The sequence below is a fragment of the Rosa rugosa genome, chromosome 4 (assembly GCF_958449725.1).
Source record: "Rosa rugosa chromosome 4, drRosRugo1.1, whole genome shotgun sequence".
Lineage (NCBI taxonomy): Eukaryota > Viridiplantae > Streptophyta > Magnoliopsida > Rosales > Rosaceae > Rosa > Rosa rugosa.
The window spans coordinates 57,150,883-57,172,003 of NC_084823.1; the positions used below are offsets into that span (position 1 = coordinate 57,150,883).

The 21,121-nt window shown below is 38.3% G+C and overlaps 3 protein-coding genes, 1 long non-coding RNA gene and 1 other non-coding gene across 8 annotated transcripts; 2 read left to right on the forward strand and 3 right to left on the reverse strand.

Annotated features, from left to right (window-relative positions):
- Window positions 1–54: 54 nt before the first annotated feature.
- On the reverse strand, window positions 55–2,884 carry LOC133743852 (uncharacterized). 4 transcript variants are annotated; one of them, XR_009863288.1, is made up of 7 exons: window positions 2,466–2,884; window positions 1,744–2,165; window positions 1,565–1,653; window positions 976–1,195; window positions 843–894; window positions 630–699; window positions 55–465 (listed from the first exon to the last, which is right to left on the reverse strand). It is a non-coding gene; the product is annotated as an uncharacterized LOC133743852 (long non-coding RNA). The 4 variants fall into 4 exon arrangements; XR_009863290.1 differs by having other exon boundaries at window positions 1,744–1,966; window positions 2,466–2,878; XR_009863286.1 differs by lacking the exon at window positions 2,466–2,884 and having other exon boundaries at window positions 1,744–2,294.
- A 268-nt stretch (window positions 2,885–3,152) lies between these two features.
- On the forward strand, window positions 3,153–3,306 carry LOC133707594 (U1 spliceosomal RNA). The gene has a single exon (XR_009845208.1). It is a non-coding gene; the product is annotated as a U1 spliceosomal RNA (small nuclear RNA).
- A 1,746-nt stretch (window positions 3,307–5,052) lies between these two features.
- Window positions 5,053–8,205, forward strand: LOC133743851 (uncharacterized). The gene is made up of 4 exons (XM_062171905.1): window positions 5,053–5,790; window positions 6,006–6,047; window positions 7,726–7,799; window positions 7,934–8,205. Exons 1-4 carry the CDS (start codon window positions 5,611–5,613, stop codon window positions 8,088–8,090), a joined length of 453 nt encoding a protein of 150 aa, XP_062027889.1. The 5' UTR covers window positions 5,053–5,610; the 3' UTR covers window positions 8,091–8,205.
- A 322-nt stretch (window positions 8,206–8,527) lies between these two features.
- On the reverse strand, window positions 8,528–14,105 carry LOC133743847 (translocon at the outer membrane of chloroplasts 64). Its single transcript, XM_062171901.1, has 13 exons — window positions 13,754–14,105; window positions 13,129–13,281; window positions 12,766–12,890; window positions 12,113–12,238; window positions 11,434–11,616; window positions 11,033–11,177; window positions 10,445–10,613; window positions 10,137–10,271; window positions 9,841–10,041; window positions 9,461–9,588; window positions 9,328–9,379; window positions 9,113–9,182; window positions 8,528–8,948 (listed from the first exon to the last, which is right to left on the reverse strand). The coding sequence occupies exons 1-13, from the start codon at window positions 13,957–13,959 to the stop codon at window positions 8,863–8,865; spliced, it is 1,779 nt and encodes a 592-aa protein (XP_062027885.1). The 5' UTR covers window positions 13,960–14,105; the 3' UTR covers window positions 8,528–8,862.
- A 618-nt stretch (window positions 14,106–14,723) lies between these two features.
- On the reverse strand, window positions 14,724–17,706 carry LOC133743850 (uncharacterized). The gene is made up of 6 exons (XM_062171904.1): window positions 17,265–17,706; window positions 16,717–16,851; window positions 16,466–16,568; window positions 16,044–16,138; window positions 15,708–15,875; window positions 14,724–15,224 (listed from the first exon to the last, which is right to left on the reverse strand). The coding sequence occupies exons 1-6, from the start codon at window positions 17,599–17,601 to the stop codon at window positions 15,064–15,066; spliced, it is 999 nt and encodes a 332-aa protein (XP_062027888.1). The 5' UTR covers window positions 17,602–17,706; the 3' UTR covers window positions 14,724–15,063.
- Window positions 17,707–21,121: the final 3,415 nt, after the last annotated feature.

The following is a 21,121-nucleotide window of genomic DNA, read 5'->3' on the forward strand; positions in this document are numbered from 1 at the left end:
TAATGCATTACTAAAAATTTGAACTACCAAAAGAAATTAAGAAGTTGGAGAAAATGATATCATAATGGCTTTGCTCAACCATGATCAAATGCTTTAAAGCTCAGCTCAAAGCTTAGAATTGCTACAACAGAGAATATTTAGAGAAACAAAATTGACTAGTTACATATGTTGTGACAATAATAAATGATAATAATCTAATGCTCAAAAAACTTATCAGATCAAACAATAATTCAGACCCCCTCCTAAAAGCATCCCTTCTCATCAGAACTGCTGTGCAAACTGTCAACTGTATAAATTGTCTTTCCAGGCGGAGTGAACTTTGCCGATTTCCAGAAACTTTTTCTTGTGCTTTCCAAAAATTGCGCATGGACTTGATCACTTATTGAAGAAATAACTTCCTCAATCTATCAGCAGCAGCGGCTGCTCTTTTATTCGTCGGTTCAAGAACATGTGCATATTTAAAGTCTGCAGGATAATACAACTGATGAGAAATATTTTACTCCAAGCCAGAATATATCTATGTATCCGGCTCATATTATTTCCATTACAATTCTACAGGCTTTTTTTTCCTTGTTAGATATGGAACAGCATTAGAAGTGTTAAATAATTAATAAAGAAGCCAAACTGACCTTCAATTGCCTCCTTATAGTACCCAAGCACCTCCCTTGCAGTGCCTCTTCGAAAATAAGCCTTCACATTCTGAACAACCATAAAGTAAACTCAGCAAAAGAAAAGACAAGAAAAATATTTGCATGCAAATGATGGAGTTGATAAATAAGTCAGTTATATAACAATTATTAGTTAATGAATTATATCGTGTTTTTTTGGAGAAAAGAAGTTACCTTTTTGTCGAGGTTGATAGCCTGACTACAATCCGCCTCAGCTTGAACGAAACTGGTCGGGAGAAAAGAAATAAGTCATAAGCCTATACCAAGTATAAATTAGGTAGCTAAACACCCAAACATGATGCAGTACCTTCCAATTTCCAGATATGCTGCGGCCCTGGTACTGTAATATGTTAAAATGGATGTACAGCATTTTAAGAAAAACAAGGAAAAGATGAAGCTCACCCAGGGAAAAGTCAGCAAGATTAGCCGCTACAGCCACCGCAGCTCCACTAGAGGATCCACCTGGTGTTTTTGATGGCGCTGTAGGGTTGGTGGGTGTAAAGTAATGCTCATTTTCTCCAGAAATGCTGAAAATAGACATGCCAAAAGGAATTTACATTAATTAATCTAAACTGAAAATAGATACCTTGAAAGGTCAACAGAGATGTCTACTGTGCACTAATATCTGGCACCAGCACATTGTATCGGTGAATACAAGTGGGAGGCTTGAATTAACCTATTATTAACTCCGATAATGGTAGTAAGTCCCAAAACATACGAGCACCAGGAAAATTCACATATGCTCAATAATACTTACCTATATGCCAATTAATCCATACACGCACAAATTTTAGTTCCATACACGCACAAATTCAGCAAACCCAACCCACCAATAACTGGGATTTATCAGAATTAACAATTTCAATTTGGAGATGAATCGGGTTTTACTAGAATACCTCTTTCGGTGGAGTGACTGGAGTGAATAACCCAGCAATTTTGAACATTGATCAAGGGCTGAGCCGCGAGCCGCCGAAAAACGGAAGAACTGAAGATCAGAATTCGGAAATCAGAAACTTCAAAAAAAGGGTATATCTGAATATAAAGGAGAAGAAGACGGAGAGGGGGAGAGAGATACCTGGAGGCTGGAGCTCGGAGACGGAGAAGAAGTGAAGGAATAGCGCTGGAGTTCGGTCACTTCAGGAGGCTTGAGAGAGGAAAAGAGTGTTCCCCGAATAAAAAAAAAAAAACCCAAGATATATACCTACTTTTTCTTTTCTTTTTTTGGGCCCAAAAAGCCCGGTGGGGCTTGAGCCCTACCTGGCCCGTGGCTGGATCCGCCCCTGCCCAATATGTTTCCTCTGTAGGAAAGGAAAGGAAGATCAAGATAAAACTTTCTAGATTTGTTTCCTACGTGGGAAAGGAAAATCAAGAGAAAACTTTCTAGATTTGTTTCCTCTGTAAGAGCAAGTTCACCCGTTGGGTCACCAGGGCAGGACACTATTCACTGCCACTAGACCTTTGCTTCCACCCGTTGGGGTCAGGGTCACCAGTCAATTACTGTTCATCGAATATTTTATTAATTTTTAAAGTGTAAATGAGAATTGTATGATGTAAATAAATACTATTGATGAAAATTTTGAAAATCCACCGAAAGGAAATTTTTTGGGTAGAAAAAATGATATATCCACCGACGAGTTTTTAGTTTTTTTTTTTTTTTTAATAACTCCACCGACACTTTTATCATAGGAATAAAAAAAATTTAGGAAGTAAAAAAGATTTTTTTTTTTTCTTTGTGTGAGAGATAAAATAGGAGGTGAGGTATTTATATGAAATTTTATAATTTTTTATTTTTCTTACCTTTGTAATCTAACTGATTTTTTTTTTCCACCTTCATTCGTCCTTAATTATCCACCGTAGGATCATTTTCACATTCAAAACCCACGCACCAGATCTGTTGACCCTTGGCTTCAAAAACAAAACCAGCCGTCCACTTCATCATGCATTATGCCGCTACCGGACAAAATAGAGGCTCCCACGCGCCTGTAAGGTTGTCCCCGCTAGAGGACAAGCAACTGGAATGCAGTTCCTAGCTGAAGCGCGTCTCCCCTCTTCTCTTCTTCTTGGGCCAGCGTGGCAGCCTGGGTCACGGCCTCAGTCACCATGGTGCCCTGGGCCTCCCACTGTGGTCTTGCCCCAGATCCGGTGGAAGGATGAACAGTGGAAAATCCTTGCCCCCAAGCCTCCTTTTGACGTGGTGCCCGGGCATAAGGTTGCCCGGTGAACTTGCTCTAAGAATGGGAAGTCAAGATAAAACTTTAATAATCCAGAAATATTTGTAGATATGTTTCGTCGGGGTAGGAAAGAAACTTAACTTGTGATCTGGATTAAATCTAGGAGTTCTTCCTCGATCACCAAGAAGCCTCAATATTTCTAAAATAGTATAATTTTGATTCAATTTTTGACCCGTCCAATTTTTTCTAATCTAGTCGACATTCTAAAGATTTGAATTTTGAGTTGGTATACTTTTGTTTCAATCTTTCCTCTTTACTTACCTGAACGGGGACAATGGGCGATCAAGAACATGGCCTAGAGCCCTAGACTTGTGACTTCCGTTGCACTTAGGAGGGGTGCTCGTCATAGTAGGAGAGCCAACGTCATAATTTCTTACCATGGGGGCTTGCGTTCACGCAGTCCCTACGACCCTACTTGAAGAAAAAGAATAAAATCTTTCCTCTTTCAATTTTTGATTTTTTTCTACTCGATCTAGTGTATAAATTTGAATTTTGAGTTGGTATAATTTCTGGTGGACTGGGCTCTCATGTGTTAAAATTGGGCCGTCAAGCCCTGGGCTTTAGCTAAAGCGGTGCCAGCACTGCCAGGTTTCGTAACCTAAAACAAAATAGGCAGGTCGACTATAAAATAAAGAGAAAAGTTCAGTCACCGTCCCCAAACTATGCTGACAAGGCCAATTTGATACCCGAACTCTCAAAAGTATCAATGTGATACCCAAACACATATTTTGACATCAACGTGATACTTCCGTCAAAAATTCCTAACGGCTCCGTTATTTGATGATGTGGCAAGCACGTGGAGACAAAAAAAGAAGTTAAATGACCAACTTACCCTTTTGTTTTTGTTAATTCATTTTTGTTTTTATTTTTCTTTTCATTTCTTCTTCTTCTTCTTCTTCTTCTGTTCTAATTAAACCGCCGCACCTCCGAAGCAAGCTCCGCCACCAGCCACCAACCACTCACCCCAAAATGAATTCCGATTTCGGCCTCGAACGCGAGCTCGGCCCCGACCACAGTTACCGCCCCCAACATCAAAAATATCACATTACATGCAAATGCAGCAATTTGACAACTTCTAATCCAATTCAAATTGAGAAAACAAGAACAAACAATTCAACTTCTAATCCAAAATTTCAATCTCCCATCTCCACTCCCAAAATTGGAATCCCACCTGCAACAATCAACAATTCTCAACGATTTGGCCGGAAAAATCAACCAAAAAAAACCAAGAACTCGTCAGTTACTGTTCACGCCACTGTTCACACTCTCAAACACCTTCAAATCTTCCTCCACCGATCATGAAAAGCTGCAAGAGGTTAGGAATGAAGGTTAACTTCGACCCAGCAACAAAAATCCCAAAGAAATCCGGTCGGAACCCGCCGGAAACCGGAGATCGAAGGAATCTCCGATTTCCCCCTTTTCTGGAAATCCCTCTTCAATTTCTTCTCAAATCAAGGCTACCCAATTCAGAAATCTTACCTTAGATGCAAGAGGAGGAAGAGAGGATCCTCTAATAGCCGGTGATGAGGCCGGCGGCGGTGATTCCACCGGAAATGGGTTCCGGGTCTGAAGAGAAGAGAAAGAGAAAGAAGGGGGGGGCTGGAGTCGGTTCTCCCGAATTCACTCTCTCTCTCACCTTTTTACCCACTTTCCATCAATTCCTACCTCTCCTCTCACTCCTCCAAGTCTTCCTCAAATTCTCAATCCCTCCCGCTAGAAAATATCACTGAGGCCCTCAAATTCGTCGTCGCCCTCTCGGTGATCGCCAAATTAGAACCCTCCCCAATCAAACCAGACGAGAGTCGCCGATTAGAGGAGGGAGAGCGAGAGAGAGAGAGAGATGGAGGAGCTCTGTGCTTTGGTGTTTTTGGGGTTTAGGAGTCGCCGATCAAAGGGGGGGGGGGGATGGTGTGGGACTGTGGGGGGAGAGAGAGAGCTTTGTGTTTTTTTTTGTTTTTTTTAATTACTTAATAGTGAAAGACTATTCTGCTCCTGATAAAAATATCACATAGAACCCACGTGTTTGCCACGTCAGCAAACAGACGGTCCCGTTAGGAATTTTTGACGGAAGTATCACGTTGATGTCAAAATACGTGTTTGGGTATCACATTGATACTTTTGAGAGTTCGGGTATCAAATTGGCCTTGGCAGCATAGTTTGGGGACGGTGAAGGATACCAGAGCGAAAAAACGAAGAAAGAAAATGATGGAGTGGAGACCGATAATCTTGACGGAGGAGGCCAATGACGTGTTAAGGATAGTCCAATCCAAAGGGGTGACGATCGCTCTAGATGGGTTATCTCGCGCAAAAGCCGTCGAGGCTATCGATTCGTTCCTCAAACAATACAAGGAATGCTTTTGGACAATAGTGATCGGCGAGATTAGCGTTGCGATCAGAGAAGAGCTCCTAAAAGGTAGGAGTGTGATCGACGTAAAGTTGGTTAGAGAAGTTGTCGAGTATCTTTCAAACCGCCGCCGCGGCGTGGAGAAGAAGAAGGAGGAGGAGGAAGGTTCGGCGGATGAGGAGGAGGAGAGCTCGGGGGAGGAGTCTGAAGATGAAGAAGATTCGGATCTGGATTTGAAAAAGATGAAGATGAAGATGATTTAAAAGATGATCCTACAACGAGACAAAATTGCATCGAGGATCTGTTGTTACTGTCCAGGAAGAAGGGATTGAGTGTGAAAGAAGGCGATGAGGATGAGATCCTGGATATGATGATTCCCCACCTCCGCGGATGCCTTATGTATTCCCGGGGCATCAAGATTTTCCTGAAAAGGGTGAGAGAGCATATGGATAGGTGTAGCACCCTCAACGATTTGGAGACTGTGAAGGCCGCCCTCGAGAATAGCATTTTTCGTGAAGAATATGAGGACTGGAAAAAGGACAAGAGGGTACGTGTGTACTGATCGATCCTCTTGCTTGCTTGTCTTGTAACTTTTCTCTTTTATTTTATGTTTTGTTTTGTTATCTTGACTTCTCCCTCCTCCTTGTAAACTTCAGTTTCTCTATTATGTTGATCTCTCCCCTTGACACACAACTGCTTTAGCCTTGTAACTTTTCTCTTTTATTTTATTTCTCCATTCTTATGTTGACCTCTTTGACATAGGAGGGGGATATGGCTGATGCTGAGGACCAAGTTAATCAACTGGTAATGCACAAATCCTTTCCTCTATTCTTTTTATGTTCGCTATGCTCTTGTTTGATCGCTGCAATCTCCGGGGTGTACGTATTTGCTATTGCATCATGTTGAATGATTGAATTAGGGTGCTTGCTTTTGTCTCTGATTATGCAATGCGGTTTCGACGGCTTGGTTTTGTTTAGAAATTGATTATGCAATGCGGTTTCGGGGCGGCTTGGTTTTGTTTAGAAATGAGGGTGTTGGGATTGCGTTGCTCGAACCAGTTGGAATTCATTTTGGTGTATGGAAAATGGGGTTTGTTATATCAGTGTGCTCTTGGTTTTGTGAGGTAGAAGCCTTGGAGGGAAGTGCATTATCGAAAGGAGAAGAGGGAATGTAGTTTGTTAAGGAGTGGGGACGCAATTCTTTCCTCCTTTTTGTTCTGTTTGTTGCCGTTTTGTTTTGTGTGTATGCTTGCATGGACTGAAAGTGTTATTTGGATTGTGTGTGTACATGTCTCAATGAACGTTTTGTTTGACCTATTGAACAAAGTGTAGGAACCTTATCAGGAATATCAAACATTAAATACTGAGTAAGATTTGCAAATTAGTCAAGGACTGCCCGGTAATGATTTTAAGGTTTGCAGCCATGTATTGCAAAATCAACTTAGAAGTAATTAATGAGCAGCAGCTTCGAACAAATTGAGAAAGTTATTAGGTGTACATTTGATCGTGCGTTTGAGTCCCTTTGCTGCTCCCAACGTTTGCAATTAGCAAAGTTGTCTTATTTTACATTGTTAGCTAGGGCTTGCCTAGTGATATAAAAATGAGGCATACTTTTTTTTATCATTTTTGGACATTTGAGGACATTTTCACACTGGAATTTGTGCATCTGGATTGTTTCTGATTTGTGTTAATTCTCATCCCTGCCGCTAGGTTCTGTCTATTTCATTCTAGAGAAAAAGCGGAAAAAATGAAACCGCTGTTAGTTGTTACCTACTTATTTTATCTGCAAACCTCTTTCTGATCTGATCTCCAAAACCTATGCTTTGTGCATCTGGATTGTTTCTGATTTGTGTTATTCTCATCCCTGCCACTAGGTTCTGTCTATTTCATTCTAGAGGAAAAGAGGGAAAAAAAAAAAAAAAAAACCACCGTTAGTTGTTACCTACTATTTTATCTGCAAACCTCTTTCTGATCTGATCTCCAAAACCTATTCTTTCGGCACTTCATATTGTGCTTCTTTAAGTGCTGAAAGAGGTTTGCGTGCTATAATGCCTCCTTCGGCACTTAATATTGTGTCTGCACTGCCCTTTTCCCTCCAAATTTATTGGGAAATCTCTGAACAAAGCAAGATTTGACTCTTTCCCCCCTGTGAATGAGATTTGGTTTAAAATTTTTTGATGGATTGACTGATGTTGATACTTTTCTGAAGCACTTCGCTGGTCCTTTAGTGGTGTGCTCTTTGTCTCGCTTATGGTTTATAAAAGACCGTTTGCTTTATTTGGCGGGTGGTTCACAAATATTGTTGGTATTCATGTATTTGACGGGATGTTAGAATATACGAGTTTTGCAAATGAGATTTTTCAGAACTTTGGCAGCCTAGCTATAATATTTTTGAGGTGATTTGTTGCTAATTGTTGTTGTGTTATGCTTCTGCAGTTCTGCATTTAAGCTTTATTTTCTTCTTTTCTTTTTGCCTGATCCAGTTAAAGAAGAATATGGTACCAACTGAAGAAGGGATTGCTGCCCCCGTGAACCAGATAGAAGAAGAAGAAAAAAGGTGAGTTGTTACTTTTCTCCTTCAAGCCATAGATTCCTATATCACCTGTTTTGGTTTCCTCTTGTAATTTAAATAAAATCTGGAGTATTTTTTCTTCTGCTTTATATGATTTCTGATTTTATTTTACAACTCAGAGTATGTAGAGATATAACAGAAATTGAAGAAATGGAGACTTTGACCCCCTTGAACCTGCCAGAACAAGCAAAAGAAAGTATGGGCAATGCTTATTCCTGCATCAAAGAAAGTTTGGAAAGGGGTGGAGCTAATAAGAGAAAGCGTGCTCAGATCTAACCTGGGTATTAGTTTGTTTAGTATGTAGAGGATTTGGAGTTTGGTATGTAATAGTTTGGAGTAGACTGACCAACGAGATATTAACGAATGAGAATTATGCGCTTTTTTTATGTTGTTTTCCGTGTACATGAGAATTTTCAATTTTGCGTTACCTTAACACCCGAACATCCCTCGTAGTTGCCTGAACCTCCTTGCAGTTGTATTATTTGTTTCCAAGATTGGCTAAGGTTCACTGTAACCTGCAGTGTAGGCGTTGGTGTTGTTGCTTTTGGAGTTGGCACTGCATCTAGGTGTATATGCAAAGGACGCATTGACACATTCCAGTTATGGCATCAGTCTTTGAGCATTTATATTTTGGCATGCTTTTTAGCGAGCCATGCATTATGACATTATAATGCATTACTAAAAATTTGAACTACCAAAAAGAAATTAAGAAGTTGGAGAAAATGCTATCATAATGGCTTTGCTCAACCATGATCAAATGCTTTAAAGCTCAGCTCAAAGCTTAGAATTGCTACAACAGAGAATATTTAGAGAAACAAAATTGACTAGTTACATATGTTGTGACAATAATAAATGACAATAATCTAATGCTCCAAAAACTTTTCAGATCAAACAATAATTCAGACCCCCTCCTAAAAGCATCCCTTCTCATCAGAACTGCTGTGCAAACTGTCAACTGTATAAATTGTCTTTCCAGGCGGAGTGAACTTTAACGATTTGCAGAAACTTTTTCTTGTGCTTTCTAAAAATTGCGCATGGACTTGATCACTTATTGAAGAAATAACTTCCTCAATCTATCAGCAGCAGCAGCTGCTCTTTTATTCGTCGGTTCAAGAACATGTGCATATTTAAAGTCTGCAGGATAATACAACTGATGAGAAATATTTTACTCCAAGCCAGAATATATCTATGTATCCGGCTCATATTATTTCCATTACAATTCTACAGGCTTTTTTTTCCTTGTTAGATATGGAACAGCATTAGAAGTGTTAAATAATTAATAAAGAAGCCAAACTGACCTTCAATTGCCTCCTTATAGTACCCAAGGACCTCCCTTGCAGTGCCTCTTCGAAAATAAGCCTTCACATTCTGAACAACCATAAAGTAAACTCAGCAAAAGAAAAGACAAGAAAAATATTTGCATGCAAATGATGGAGTTGATAAATAAGTCAGTTATATAACAATTATTAGTTAATGAGTTATATAACGTGTCTTTTTGGAGAAAAGAAGTTACCTTTTTGTCGAGGTTGATAGCCTGACTACAATCCGCCTCAGCTTGAACGAAACTGGTCGGGAGAAAAGAAATAAGTCATAAGCCTATACCAAGTATAAATTAAGTAGCTAAAAACCCAAACATGATGCAGTACCTTCCAATTTCCAGATATGCTGCGGCCCTGTTACTGTAATATGTTGCATTATTGCCACCAAGTTTTATGGCTTCTGAATAAAACCCAATAGCTTTCTGATACTCTTTGTCTTTGTATGCTTTGTTTCCCTAAATATGTTGTAAAGAAGACAACAGAGGTCATTTAGGATATGAAAACGCTAATTACTTCAAATGAATAGCAAAGTCAATAGTCTACAAATTAACATTTTTATCAACATACAGATGGTAAAATGCTTGCAAAATTCGAGTTTGTCAAGTAATGGCAAATTTGATTATAATATCCTGATGCCATTTATTTACAAGGACATGAGAGAGACAGCAACACAGTAAAACGCACAAAGCACGATAATGATGATCTACCTTTTCCTTGGAAACTTCAGCAGATTGCTCTCTGGTGAGTGCATTTTTTGATAATTTGGTGTTTGTAACAAGATCAGCCTGCTCCTGTAAAGATTTGTACATTGTCTGCAATGTATCTAGTAAAAAGCGATCACCCCCATGCCTGGCTATAAAAGAAACTGAAACAGGATTCTTGTTATGAAGTCCAAGTGGTATTGTGACCTGGAGATCAAAATAACAAAGGTCATTAAAAGAAACTACACTACTATGAACACAGAGAGAGAGAGAGAGAGAGGAGGAGGGGGGAAGATTTTCACCTGACAGCATCCTGATAGGCTTGCAATACTTAACAAACCAAAAGCACGACTACGGAATTCCTCAGAGAGGAGAGTCTTCCCACCAAGTTTTGAAGGAGGATCTGCCACAGTCGGGATCACCAGAATCCCATCATCCTACAGAAGAAAATTAAACATGAAATGAGCCCACTCAAAGAAAAGATAGATACAGATGAAAAAGCAGTAGTCTGGCTTAATTAGTACAATTAGGGAGCTGCCATTCATGTATCTATATGACTACACAACATTCATAAGGAAAACATTGACTAGTTAATAACAGATAATAATACCTTCAATAGAGAGTTGATAGCTGCATGCAATTCATTTTTAATGGACTTGCAGATCTCAACCTCCATTTCTGATGACTCCGGTGGCCCACATATCTGAGCTGAAGTAGCAGGATCCAAAGTAGGCTTCACCAAATTAATCCATTCGTCATGATTTTGTTTGAACTCATATCTGTTCAAAGGAAGCACAAAACAAGAAGACAATCGAATGACAAAGAAAATGAGAAACTGCCTCCTTATGAAAAATCTATAAAAATGTACAATACAACCGATCAAATAAAACCATAGCAAAATTGAATATGTATCATCTTAGATTGTACAATTCAAATAACCATAGGTTTCTATATCTACAGCGAGGAGGGATTGGAGTCATGTAAGTGGAAATTTTACATCTAAATGATATGTCACTAATTCAATGCAAATGCTTAATGAGCCAATACTATTTTCAGACATTTCCCACATCTTTGCCAAGTACATTTTCCTATAAAGAAATACTATCTTATCAAATTATACACTCTCCCTCACTTCAAGAGTTTCAGCTTCCTCCTTCCAGATCAAGCATAAGATTTACTAATGGCCAAGTAACCTCACCTTTGAAGAAACTGAGCAACATTGGCAAGCAGTTTTATTGATGAAGCCTTTACAACACCATTTGTCTTCTCACCATGAAACTTTCTCAAGCTTGGAACTTTCAAATTGAAATAGTCCTCAAGATTTTCATGCTTCAATACTTGTCCTGAACCAGCATATTGAGAAATCATCAGAGCATTTTCGAAAACAGCACTAGAAGAACATTTGCAGTTCACCATTTCCTTTTACAACAAAACACTCTGAACAAGTGTAGACATTCACAGACCCTAATGATAAAACCAATGGTGCTAGCAGTGACTAGTGTAAAGCTTGGCAAAATACAAAATGATAACAATAATACACCTGACCACCCTGGACAAGTAACATAGAACAGGTCTCTAAACGAAAGGGAAAAAACATACTTCCAAAAAGCTTCTCAGTGGATTTGACAACTACTTGAGCAATCCTGTCAGTAGGAACCTTTACTTGTTGTAGGCAATCATCAGCCATCACAATTTGTCTTGGACTGCGTGAAAATGGAAGGGGAAGTTGCAGCAACACGTGACCAACCCTACTTAGAACCTTAGGATCCTTGGCAAACCATCCTGCAGAAGTGCTCTAAGAAGTCAACACAATGAGAACATTAAGGGACGCCAGATACCTTATGCTTACTTTTCTATACCTCAACATACTATTTAATAAATAATTGTCCAAAAACAGCAATTTAATGCCACATTAAAAAGAAGTTGATTATTTACCAAATTATAGGCAGTGGTCCAACAATCCAGAACTATATGCCATAAAGTCTATATTTTCTTCTATCAACACCTTAGATTGAAAAAAAAAATTGATCTGTCTATAACTGAACCATGCACCATCATCAACACCTTAGAGAAGAACTAGGTGCACGGCCATTACTAGATGATATTTGCACAAGTATAGGAACAAAATCCACAAATTCAAAATTCTAGCTAATTTTATCTCCTTGATAACAATAGAGTCGGCAAACATAACATTACAGGTTTGTTTGATTTTTCTTGCACGTACATAGTTGCACATTATCATATATTCTTGAAGATGTATACGAAAACTCATACATACCAACGGTATCAAGACTTGTAGAAACAGGTATAATTCCAGTGTGAGAAACTGCCCCATGTGAAGGTCGGAATCCCATAATGCCACAAAACGCCGCAGGTACTCTAACACCACCAACAGTATCAATACCTGCACCATGATGTTAGCAAATTATCAAACAACTGTATTTACCTACACCGGTTCGATAGATGTTTGGTACCTATCTAAATGGTTCAAACACACCTTAACTTGTACTTAAAACAGGACGTAGATTAATGAAGGAATCATGCATCACTGTAAAGGAACTTATAGACGATTTTATCTCCATATTTGATTTATCTTCTAAGCAAAGATGTGCTTGGCCATAGATACATAAGGGTAGATGGTAAATATCATACGTTTTAAAAACAACATTATCAGCTCAACAATTGAAGAAAAGAGAATTTCAAGGCATGTTAATGCTACGAGCATACTGCAGTTCCAAGATAAGAGAACTTTAAATATCTGAAAAAGAAAACCAAATCCGACAAAGAACAAACTTAATTGCCTTTGAAACCCCCACAAGCCCTTCGTACATCTTCAATGTTTGTGTGTTCAATGAAAAATAATAAATCAAGGGGAAATGTTAAAGTGGATGTACAACATTTTGAGAAAAACAAGGAAAAGATGAAGCTCACCCAGGGAAAAGTCAGCAAGATTAGCCGCTACAGCCACCGCAGCTCCACTAGAGGATCCACCTGGTGTTTTTGATGGCGCTGTAGGGTTGGTAGGTGTAAAGTAATGCTCATTTTCTCCAGAAATGCTGAAAATAAACATGCCAAAAGGAATTTACATGAATTAATCTAAACTGAAAATAGATACACTGAAAGGTCAACAGAGATGTCTATTGTGCACTAATATCTGGCACCAGCACATTGTATCGGTGAATACAAGAGGGAGACTTGAATAGACCTATTATTAACTCCGATAATGGTAGTAAGTCCCAAAACATCAATTAGGACGAGCACCAGGAAAATTCACATATGCTCAATAATACGTACCTATATGCCAATTCATCCACAACAGTTTTTCCAATGCATGTGGCTCCTCCTTCAACAAGCATGGTAACCACAGGAGATGTCCGAGAAGCTGGATCATGTGTTTTAGCCCAATCAGGATGACCGAATCCAGTCACATATCCCTCTATATCAAACCTGTCAACCACATTACAAATTTCTTCACTTTCTGGATAACATAAAGTTCCCAAAATTTAAAACTTCAAAGAACAAACATGTATTCGACGGACAAAAAAGCTGTTCATATATTTGTAGTCACATTCACCATAAACCCAAACACTGTACTCCAAAGTCCATAGACTCATGCTTTATACTGTACTAAACACTCTCGACAAAGCACATCACACAAAGTACTACTTACAACACAGCTCAAATTCAGTCTCAGTTTCAATTAAACCAAAATCAAATGCGCCGAAAATGAAAGACGAACAATGCACACCACACTAACCATAACTCCATCTCATAAAAATATAAAACAGCAATACAAAATTTCCAAAGTCCTCTCTCCCTTTATCTAAAGCCAAAACACCTTTCAATACCCTCAGTTAGGGTTTTAATCAGTAAACAAAAAAAAAAACGAGTGGCAGAGAGAGAGAGAGAGAGAGCGTACACGTCGGAAACGGCGAAGGTGAGGCCGGTGAGGGGGTGGGGAGCTTTGGGCGGAGCCGGCTGCGGAGGAGGGAGGAGCTGAAGCTTCTCAACGAAGGCGCCGAAGTCTTCTCGGATGACCTGCTTCAGCTTCCGAGTCATTATCAGGATTCCGGCCAAGCCCAAGCCCAGCAGAACCCATAGACTGGCGGCCTGAGAAGCCCCCATGAGTCTCGTCGGCGATAATTTTTCCGATGATATTTACCGAAACTGAGGGTTTGGGTTTTTGAAGTAGTGATGAGGATAACGAAGCGCAGCAGCGTAACCTAGGCGGAGACGGTTCGTGGTGTTATGAGTAGTGAGCTAGGGCCGTGGGAATGTGAAATATCAGGTAGGTCCTCCTAGTTTTTGTTTTTCTTTTTAATTTTTCGGACTTGGAGTTTGTGTAAATTTCAGTATGGCCCTTCGGGTTGACGTGCGCGTGAAGACAAACGATCAGTCTGAACATACTAGACATTTCTCGAGATGCTTCCAAAGTGCATCCACTCGAATTTTTGTTTTTTATTTTTTCCCTTCACTTAAACTCTGACGGTGCGAGAGAAATTTTATTAAAAAGAAATATAGATCTTTTCTCAGAATAATAAATAACAAACCGAACGGAAATGAAAGTTGAAAAGTCCCAACCAATCATGCTTAGTTTGCTTACAAAATGTGTATCGACCTCTGCACTAGTAAGAGAGTCTCTCATTGCTTCTGCATGTCTTGAACACTTCGAATTTATGCACATCTTCAATTAGGGCAAAGTTTATGCTTCTTTAGGGCAAGGAAAATACTATTTTGATAGCTAAAAGAATCATATAAGGGCTCTGTTTCTTGACTTTCTTCAAGAGGTGCAATGGATTTACAACCTAGATGATGTTCCCATGGCGCGAACAAAGGACAAACAGCTCCAGCACCAAACCTAGAATTGTTCAAAAGCATTAAAACTACGATAAGAGCAAAGGTTCATTCTTTAAATCAATCAAATTGACAGAGTAGGTTGTCAAGGATATTAATTAGATCTGAACAAAGTTACCACAGATGATCCACAACTGAGATTTTTATTCCCTACACTGCTGAACAATCATATCTAGTGTGATAATAAACAATTTCGGTTATCAAAATAATCGAACGGTAGCAAAAATATTGCATATATCCCAGTTAATTTATAACTGGTTCCCGGAGAAATGTTTGTTCTTTGTATTTGATTTAGTTTGGCGACGGAAACGGCAAACTCAAAAATGAAGTATAGAATCCACTCAATCCAGCTACCAACTCCAGAGGATTTCCCATCTACTCCTTAATCCTTGAAGGCTCTCCTACAGCACGCTCCATTCTTGAGTACCATTCACCTATGCGTGTGTGCTCAACCATATCTTTACCAGACCTCAAATAACGGATAGGTCTTAACACCCCAAAAACAGCAAGATCAGCCAAATTAGGTTTTGACCCCCCTGACACAAGAAACATATTAACGTGAACATTGTCTCCCGGACAAGAATAAGAATGAGATAACACATAGCTTGCTTATCAAGGCTCACCTCAAGGCAAACCAAAACTCAAGTCGTTATCAGACAGTGTTACAAACTTTGTCCGAAACAACTAATGCTAATGACAGTATTCTCATTGCATAACTATTATTCAAATTGACTAAAATATAACTTCTAATTTAGACTGGATGAAAGAGACTACTTGACAAATAAAGACATAATTTTACTAGTTTTCCTTTATGGTGTGAGTATACTTTCATATCAAGAATTGCATTACATACTACAACTGTATTTCTTCTTTTCTTGGCCATAAGCAGATTCATCTATCTGTTTGTCTATGTGTGCCACCTAATGAATGCATCCCTGATCACCAGCTAATTAAAAGTAATAATCTCATGCGATCTCTATGGAACACAACGTGCATAGGCCACAAGTTAGAGCACATACCAAGGAATTCCCGCCCATCTAAAGCATCAACCCATGTTTCTGCGGCTTCATACAGGGATGCACGTTCATCAGTAATGTTATATTTTTTCTTCAGTTTCTTAGACACAAAGTACATAGCTGCAGCACCAGCATACTTCACTGTAATTTTTTCTGTGTAACTAAAATTACCTGCAGTTACAAAGGAACTACGTTAGAAACTTAGAATACTAATAATCACCAAAGTCAATGTTCAAAATGGTAATACAGAAAATGGAAGAAAGTACATGTTTCAGTAAATACAAAAAGAAAATTGCCCTAGAGTGGCCCAAGATGCTGCATTATATGGGATGTACTTACCATTGCTTGTGATATAGTCAAAGGACTCAAGGGCCTCAGATGTATTTCGGTATATGTTTGGTGATAGCATATGCACCAGGTGATTATCAACCCACCTATACCACAATAATAAGCACACTCAAGTATCAATATTTCTAGTATCAAGCTTACTACCAAGTAATATGTGATCATGAATGTAAAGGCTCCAGGCATGCCACAACACTAGAGAAGAGCACTAATACTTCAAAATGTTTGGACAGCTCAATTTGAAAAAGTTAATAACATGACTATAAATCAGTTTGCAATTGGGAGGGTGCACTAAAATCAAAGCGGTTAAAAAAATCTAACTTATGAAGAGTTTGGCCTCAGTGGAGAACTGGAGATGTACTTTTCCGAAACCTGAACATAAGCACAATAAGCTAGAGAAAGAAAAGATAGCATACTTGCGCCACTTTTTCTCTTCATCATCCTCTTCTGAGGTAGAAACTGCTACTCTCTGCGGTACTCTGTCAGGAAGAATCTTCTCAGTCAAGGTATCAATTATATCTGCAAACAGATGCATAATTAAATTTAACTGAAACATGTAAAACTATCTCAACAAACAGAAAATAACCAAAAATTCAACCAATCATAGAATATACTATTACAAGTAGAAATCAAACCGTGAAAAAGTAAACAATCTAAGAACAGCAACCTGATGAATCAACTAGCTGTTCCCCATCCACCATCAATATCGGAACCTTCTTATACTCCGAAAACTTGATCTCTTTCTTACTGAGTGGGTTCACCTCCACAATTTTGTACGGTATATCATAGTAGTCCAAGAATGCTGAAACAACAAATCATCCCGTAAAAAACCAAATAAAAGTAACATGTTACCTCACGATAAATGGACAGTCTTGTGTAACAATACCGAATATACAAATTAAGGTGTTCGAGAGATTTGTTAAAAACTCAAACTTTTAACTGATTATCACAGTACCATCAACCCTAGTGCACTACTGTTTAAACAAATTCCAATTCCAAGCAAAAGTTTCGTCGATTACAAGTAAAAAATCCGATTAATTTCCTTTCATAATGATGAACCGAATCGATGCGCAGTTTAAATTCAATGCTTCATCCTTACTAGCAGACACAACATTTCTACTAAAATCGAACATATCAACAACTAGTGGATGAGATTCAACATTCATAGCTAAAATTCCAGAACCTGAAGCAAAAGAGAAAGAGAGCATTTTTCACCTTTCACTTTGTTGCAGAAAGGGCAAGCTTCGTACTGGTACAGCACAACCTCCTTGGGGACGAGCTCAGCCGGAGGCGGCTCTTTGGCGTGGACTTCCTGAGCGAGCGACGTGGCAACAGCCACCGAAGCCAGAGTTCCGGCGAAGCCGACGGCCAGCTTCCGGCCGGAAAATGACTCGAACCAGGGACGGCGACCATGAGAGCCGGCGCCGGCGGAGCTGTAGAGAGCTACCTGGAGAAGGCGGTGGGAGGGTGACGTGGCGGTTGCGCCGCCGTGGAGGGTGGCGATGGATCGGGAGAGGATGGGGAAGGAGGCGAGAGTGGAAGCCCTTCTCATGGTTGTTGGCGGTTAAGGGAAGATCGATTTGGTTTTGGAAGAGTGTAGAGCAGAAAGGGTTTATGTTGATTTTGTGATCCAAGTACTGTGTGGGGTTTTGGGCTTTGCGTGGTCATATCTCACCCGCGGGTGTGATCTAGTATGTTGATTATTCTTTACGCGGCCAAGCTTTAGGTCTATAATTATTATTTGGCCAATGGAAACCTCTAAATTCTTTTTCTTTGGCTGAGAGAAACTATAGGTAATGTTTAGGAAGATTTTTGAGGCTTTATACATTATAATTTTATTATTTGTTTTTTTTTTTATTTGAGGAAAAAACAATACGATCAAAACAAAAATTAGAAATAAAAATCACGGCTATAACCGACTCCAAACTGATCAAACTAAAAGGCGGAGCAAACAGGAAGCGGGGGCTGATAAGACCACAGAGAAGCAGAGGGGAGGGAATGAACCAAGTTTGCTAAGGAATCGGCCACAAAATTTGCCTCACACCAAGCATGCAAGAAGAAAACATGAGAAAAATGGGTAGCCAACCTTTTTATATCCATGGACCGGAAACTTGATTCTCCAAGAAACCTCAATGCAATAATTTACTGTGTCAATCGAGATCTTAGAATCTCCTTCAATGAACAAAACTTAAGAAGTGATGTTAGAGAATTTTATTCTCTGTTGTAAGGGTTGGAATGGATGCAAATGGTTTAGTTTTTCGACTAAAATCGAACTTTATTCAAGCGTTTTAAGAATTAAGGTTGATGGTATCAATCAAATATTTCTCAAAATGAACCATATCTAGGCTACATTTCCTCATATATATGGGTAAATCGTTCTAATTTGCATGCTTGGCTATTTAATTTCTGTTGATGATCAGCTTGGTCAAATCAAACCGTGATCAACGTCATAGTTCGGGGTTGTTGTTGCTCTCTTGTAGGGGTCGTCAACGGGCCGGGCCGGGCCTTATTAAAAATAGACGGATCCAAGCCCGTCCATATAAAGCGGGCTTTTTCGGGCCGGGCCGGGCTTGGCCTTGCGGGCTTTTTTGGGCCGGGCCTTGCGGGCTTTATGTATAAATAAATATTTAAAGACACAAATATTTTTTTTTTTAATCAACCTTTGGAAACTCATTGGATAATGATCAAATACAATCAAAGATAACATATCTATAATTCTATATTGTACCAAAAAAAAATCTTTATTTATATATAGATACTAATTTATTGATAAATAAATTTTTAAAGGCACTAATTTTTTATAAATCTATATTTATACATCATACACTCCAAATAGCAACATATAGCAATTCAAATAAAATGAGAAAATTGACCGTTGGATGTGATTATTACAATAAAATAAGAGTGTGGTTAAAAATTTAGTCAATTTCACCATAGTTTCAAACCCGATCGGATTGGTCAATTGTAGTCACTTGCATGTTTTCTTGGTTGACCGATGGCGTGATGAACGCAAAACTTGCTTATTTTTTTACATCATGTTTGTAAATATTTCATCGGTGGATGTGTGTGGACATAAGATAAAAATTTCAATTTTTAATTACAAATACGTTGGCCTATACTAATTTGTCTCCTAAAGTTGTATGACTTATACATTACATTTAAATTGTTGAGGTCCATTCTAAAACAACCGTGAAGTGGAAGATGAATTTGGAAAAACCAACCGCTCGATTGAGAGATTGTAATATTTTATGGTGGTTGTAAAAAATCTAGCCAATTTGGTTATCGTTTCGAATTCGATCAACTAGGTCAAACGTAGTTACTCTTATAAACCTATATTTATGTATCATACACTCCAAAGAGCAACCCCTATCAATTCAAAGAAAATGAAAAAACCGACCGTTTGATGAGTTTATTACAATAAATTATTAGTGTGATAAAAAATTTAGCTAATTTCACCATATTTTCGAATTCGATCGGATTGGTCAATCGTAGTCACTTATATGTTTTCTTGGTTGACCGATGGCGTGACAACCGCGAAACGTGCTTATTTTTTCACATCACGTTTGTATATATTCCATCGATGGATGTGCATGGACATAAGATAAAAAAAAAATTAATTTTAATTACAAACACATTGGCCTATACCAATTTTCTTCCTAAAGTTGTATGACTTATACATTGCATTTAAATTGTTGAGGTCCATTCTAAAACAACCATGAAGTGGAAGATGAATTTGGAGAAACCAACCGCTCGATTGAGAGATTGTAATATTTTATGGTGGTTGTAAAAAATACAGCCAATTTGGTTTTCGTTTCGAATTCGATTAACTAGGTCAAACCTAGTTACTCTTCTAAGCCTATATTTATATATCACACGCTCCAAAGAGCAACCCCTATCAATTCAAAGAAAATGGGAAAACCGACCATTGGATGTGATTATTACAATAAATTATGATTGTGGTTAAAAATTTAGTCAATTTCACCATAGTTTCGAACTCGATCGGATTGGTCAACTGTAGTCACTTGCATGTTTTCTTGGTTGACCGATGGCGTGATGAACGCAAAACTTGTTTATTTTTTTACATCACGCTTGTAAATAATTCATCGATGGATGTGTGTGGACATAAGATAAAAATTTCAATTTTTAATTACAAATACGTTGGCCTATACTAATTTGTCTCCTAAAGTTGTATGACTTATACATTGCATTTAAATTGTTGAGGTCCATTCTAAAACAACCATGAAGTGGAAGATGAATTTGGAGAAACCAACCGCTCGATTGAGAGATTGTAATATTTTATGGTGGTTGTAAAAAATCTAGCAAATTTGGTTATTGTTTCGAATTCGATCAACTAGGTCAAACGTAGTTACTCTTATAAACCTATATTTATATATCATACACTCCTAAGAGCAACCCCTATCAATTCAAAGACAATGGAAAAACCGACCGTTGGATGAGTTTATTACAATAAATTATGAGTGTGGTAAAAAATTTAGCCAATTTCACCATATTTTCGAATCCGATCGAATTGGTCAACCGATATTTAGAATATATATATATATATATGCACATATTTTATATAGAAGTATAAGAACTTCCACACACACACACACACACACACATATATATCTCTATATATATATAAACACACACACATACATGATATATATATATATATATATATATATTTATAAACACACACACATATATAGATATATCTATATATAACACACACACACACACACACACACACACACACATATATATATATATATTTATAAACACACACACATATATAGATATATCTATATATAACACACACACACACACACATATATATATATATATATATAAACACACACAAATATATATCTATATGTGTGTATATATATATTTATAAACACACACACACATATCTACATATATATATATATATATATATATATATATATATATATATATAAACACACACACACACACACACACACATATATATATATATAAAATATTTTACGGGCTTTTATGGGCCGGGCCTACGGGCCGGGCCGGGCTTTTGCGGGCCGGCCCACTAC

What these genes read in the sequence shown, in the direction of transcription:
- LOC133743847 (XM_062171901.1), bottom strand. Translation starts at nt 13,959, where the DNA reads ATGGGGGCTTCTCAGGCCGCCAGTCTATGGGTTCTGCTGGGCTTGGGC. An exon ending in ACCTTCGCCGTTTCCGACGT is followed by an intron (nt 13,282 to 13,753) that starts GTACGCTCTCTC and finishes TGTGGTTGACAG; the next exon opens with GTTTGATATAGAGGGATATG. An exon ending in TCTTGCTGACTTTTCCCTGG is followed by an intron (nt 12,239 to 12,765) that starts GTGAGCTTCATC and finishes ATCATGGTGCAG; the next exon opens with GTATTGATACTGTTGGTGGT.
- LOC133743850 (XM_062171904.1), bottom strand. Translation starts at nt 17,601, where the DNA reads ATGAGAAGGGCTTCCACTCTCGCCTCCTTCCCCATCCTCTCCCGATCC. An exon ending in GAAGAGAAAAAGTGGCGCAA is followed by an intron (nt 16,139 to 16,465) that starts GTATGCTATCTT and finishes ATTGTGGTATAG; the next exon opens with GTGGGTTGATAATCACCTGG. An exon ending in TGACTATATCACAAGCAATG is followed by an intron (nt 15,876 to 16,043) that starts GTAAGTACATCC and finishes TTGTAACTGCAG; the next exon opens with GTAATTTTAGTTACACAGAA.
- LOC133743851 (XM_062171905.1), top strand. Translation starts at nt 5,611, where the DNA reads ATGATGATTCCCCACCTCCGCGGATGCCTTATGTATTCCCGGGGCATC. An exon ending in AGGACCAAGTTAATCAACTG is followed by an intron (nt 6,048 to 7,725) that starts GTAATGCACAAA and finishes TGCCTGATCCAG; the next exon opens with TTAAAGAAGAATATGGTACC. An exon ending in ATAGAAGAAGAAGAAAAAAG is followed by an intron (nt 7,800 to 7,933) that starts GTGAGTTGTTAC and finishes TTTACAACTCAG; the next exon opens with AGTATGTAGAGATATAACAG.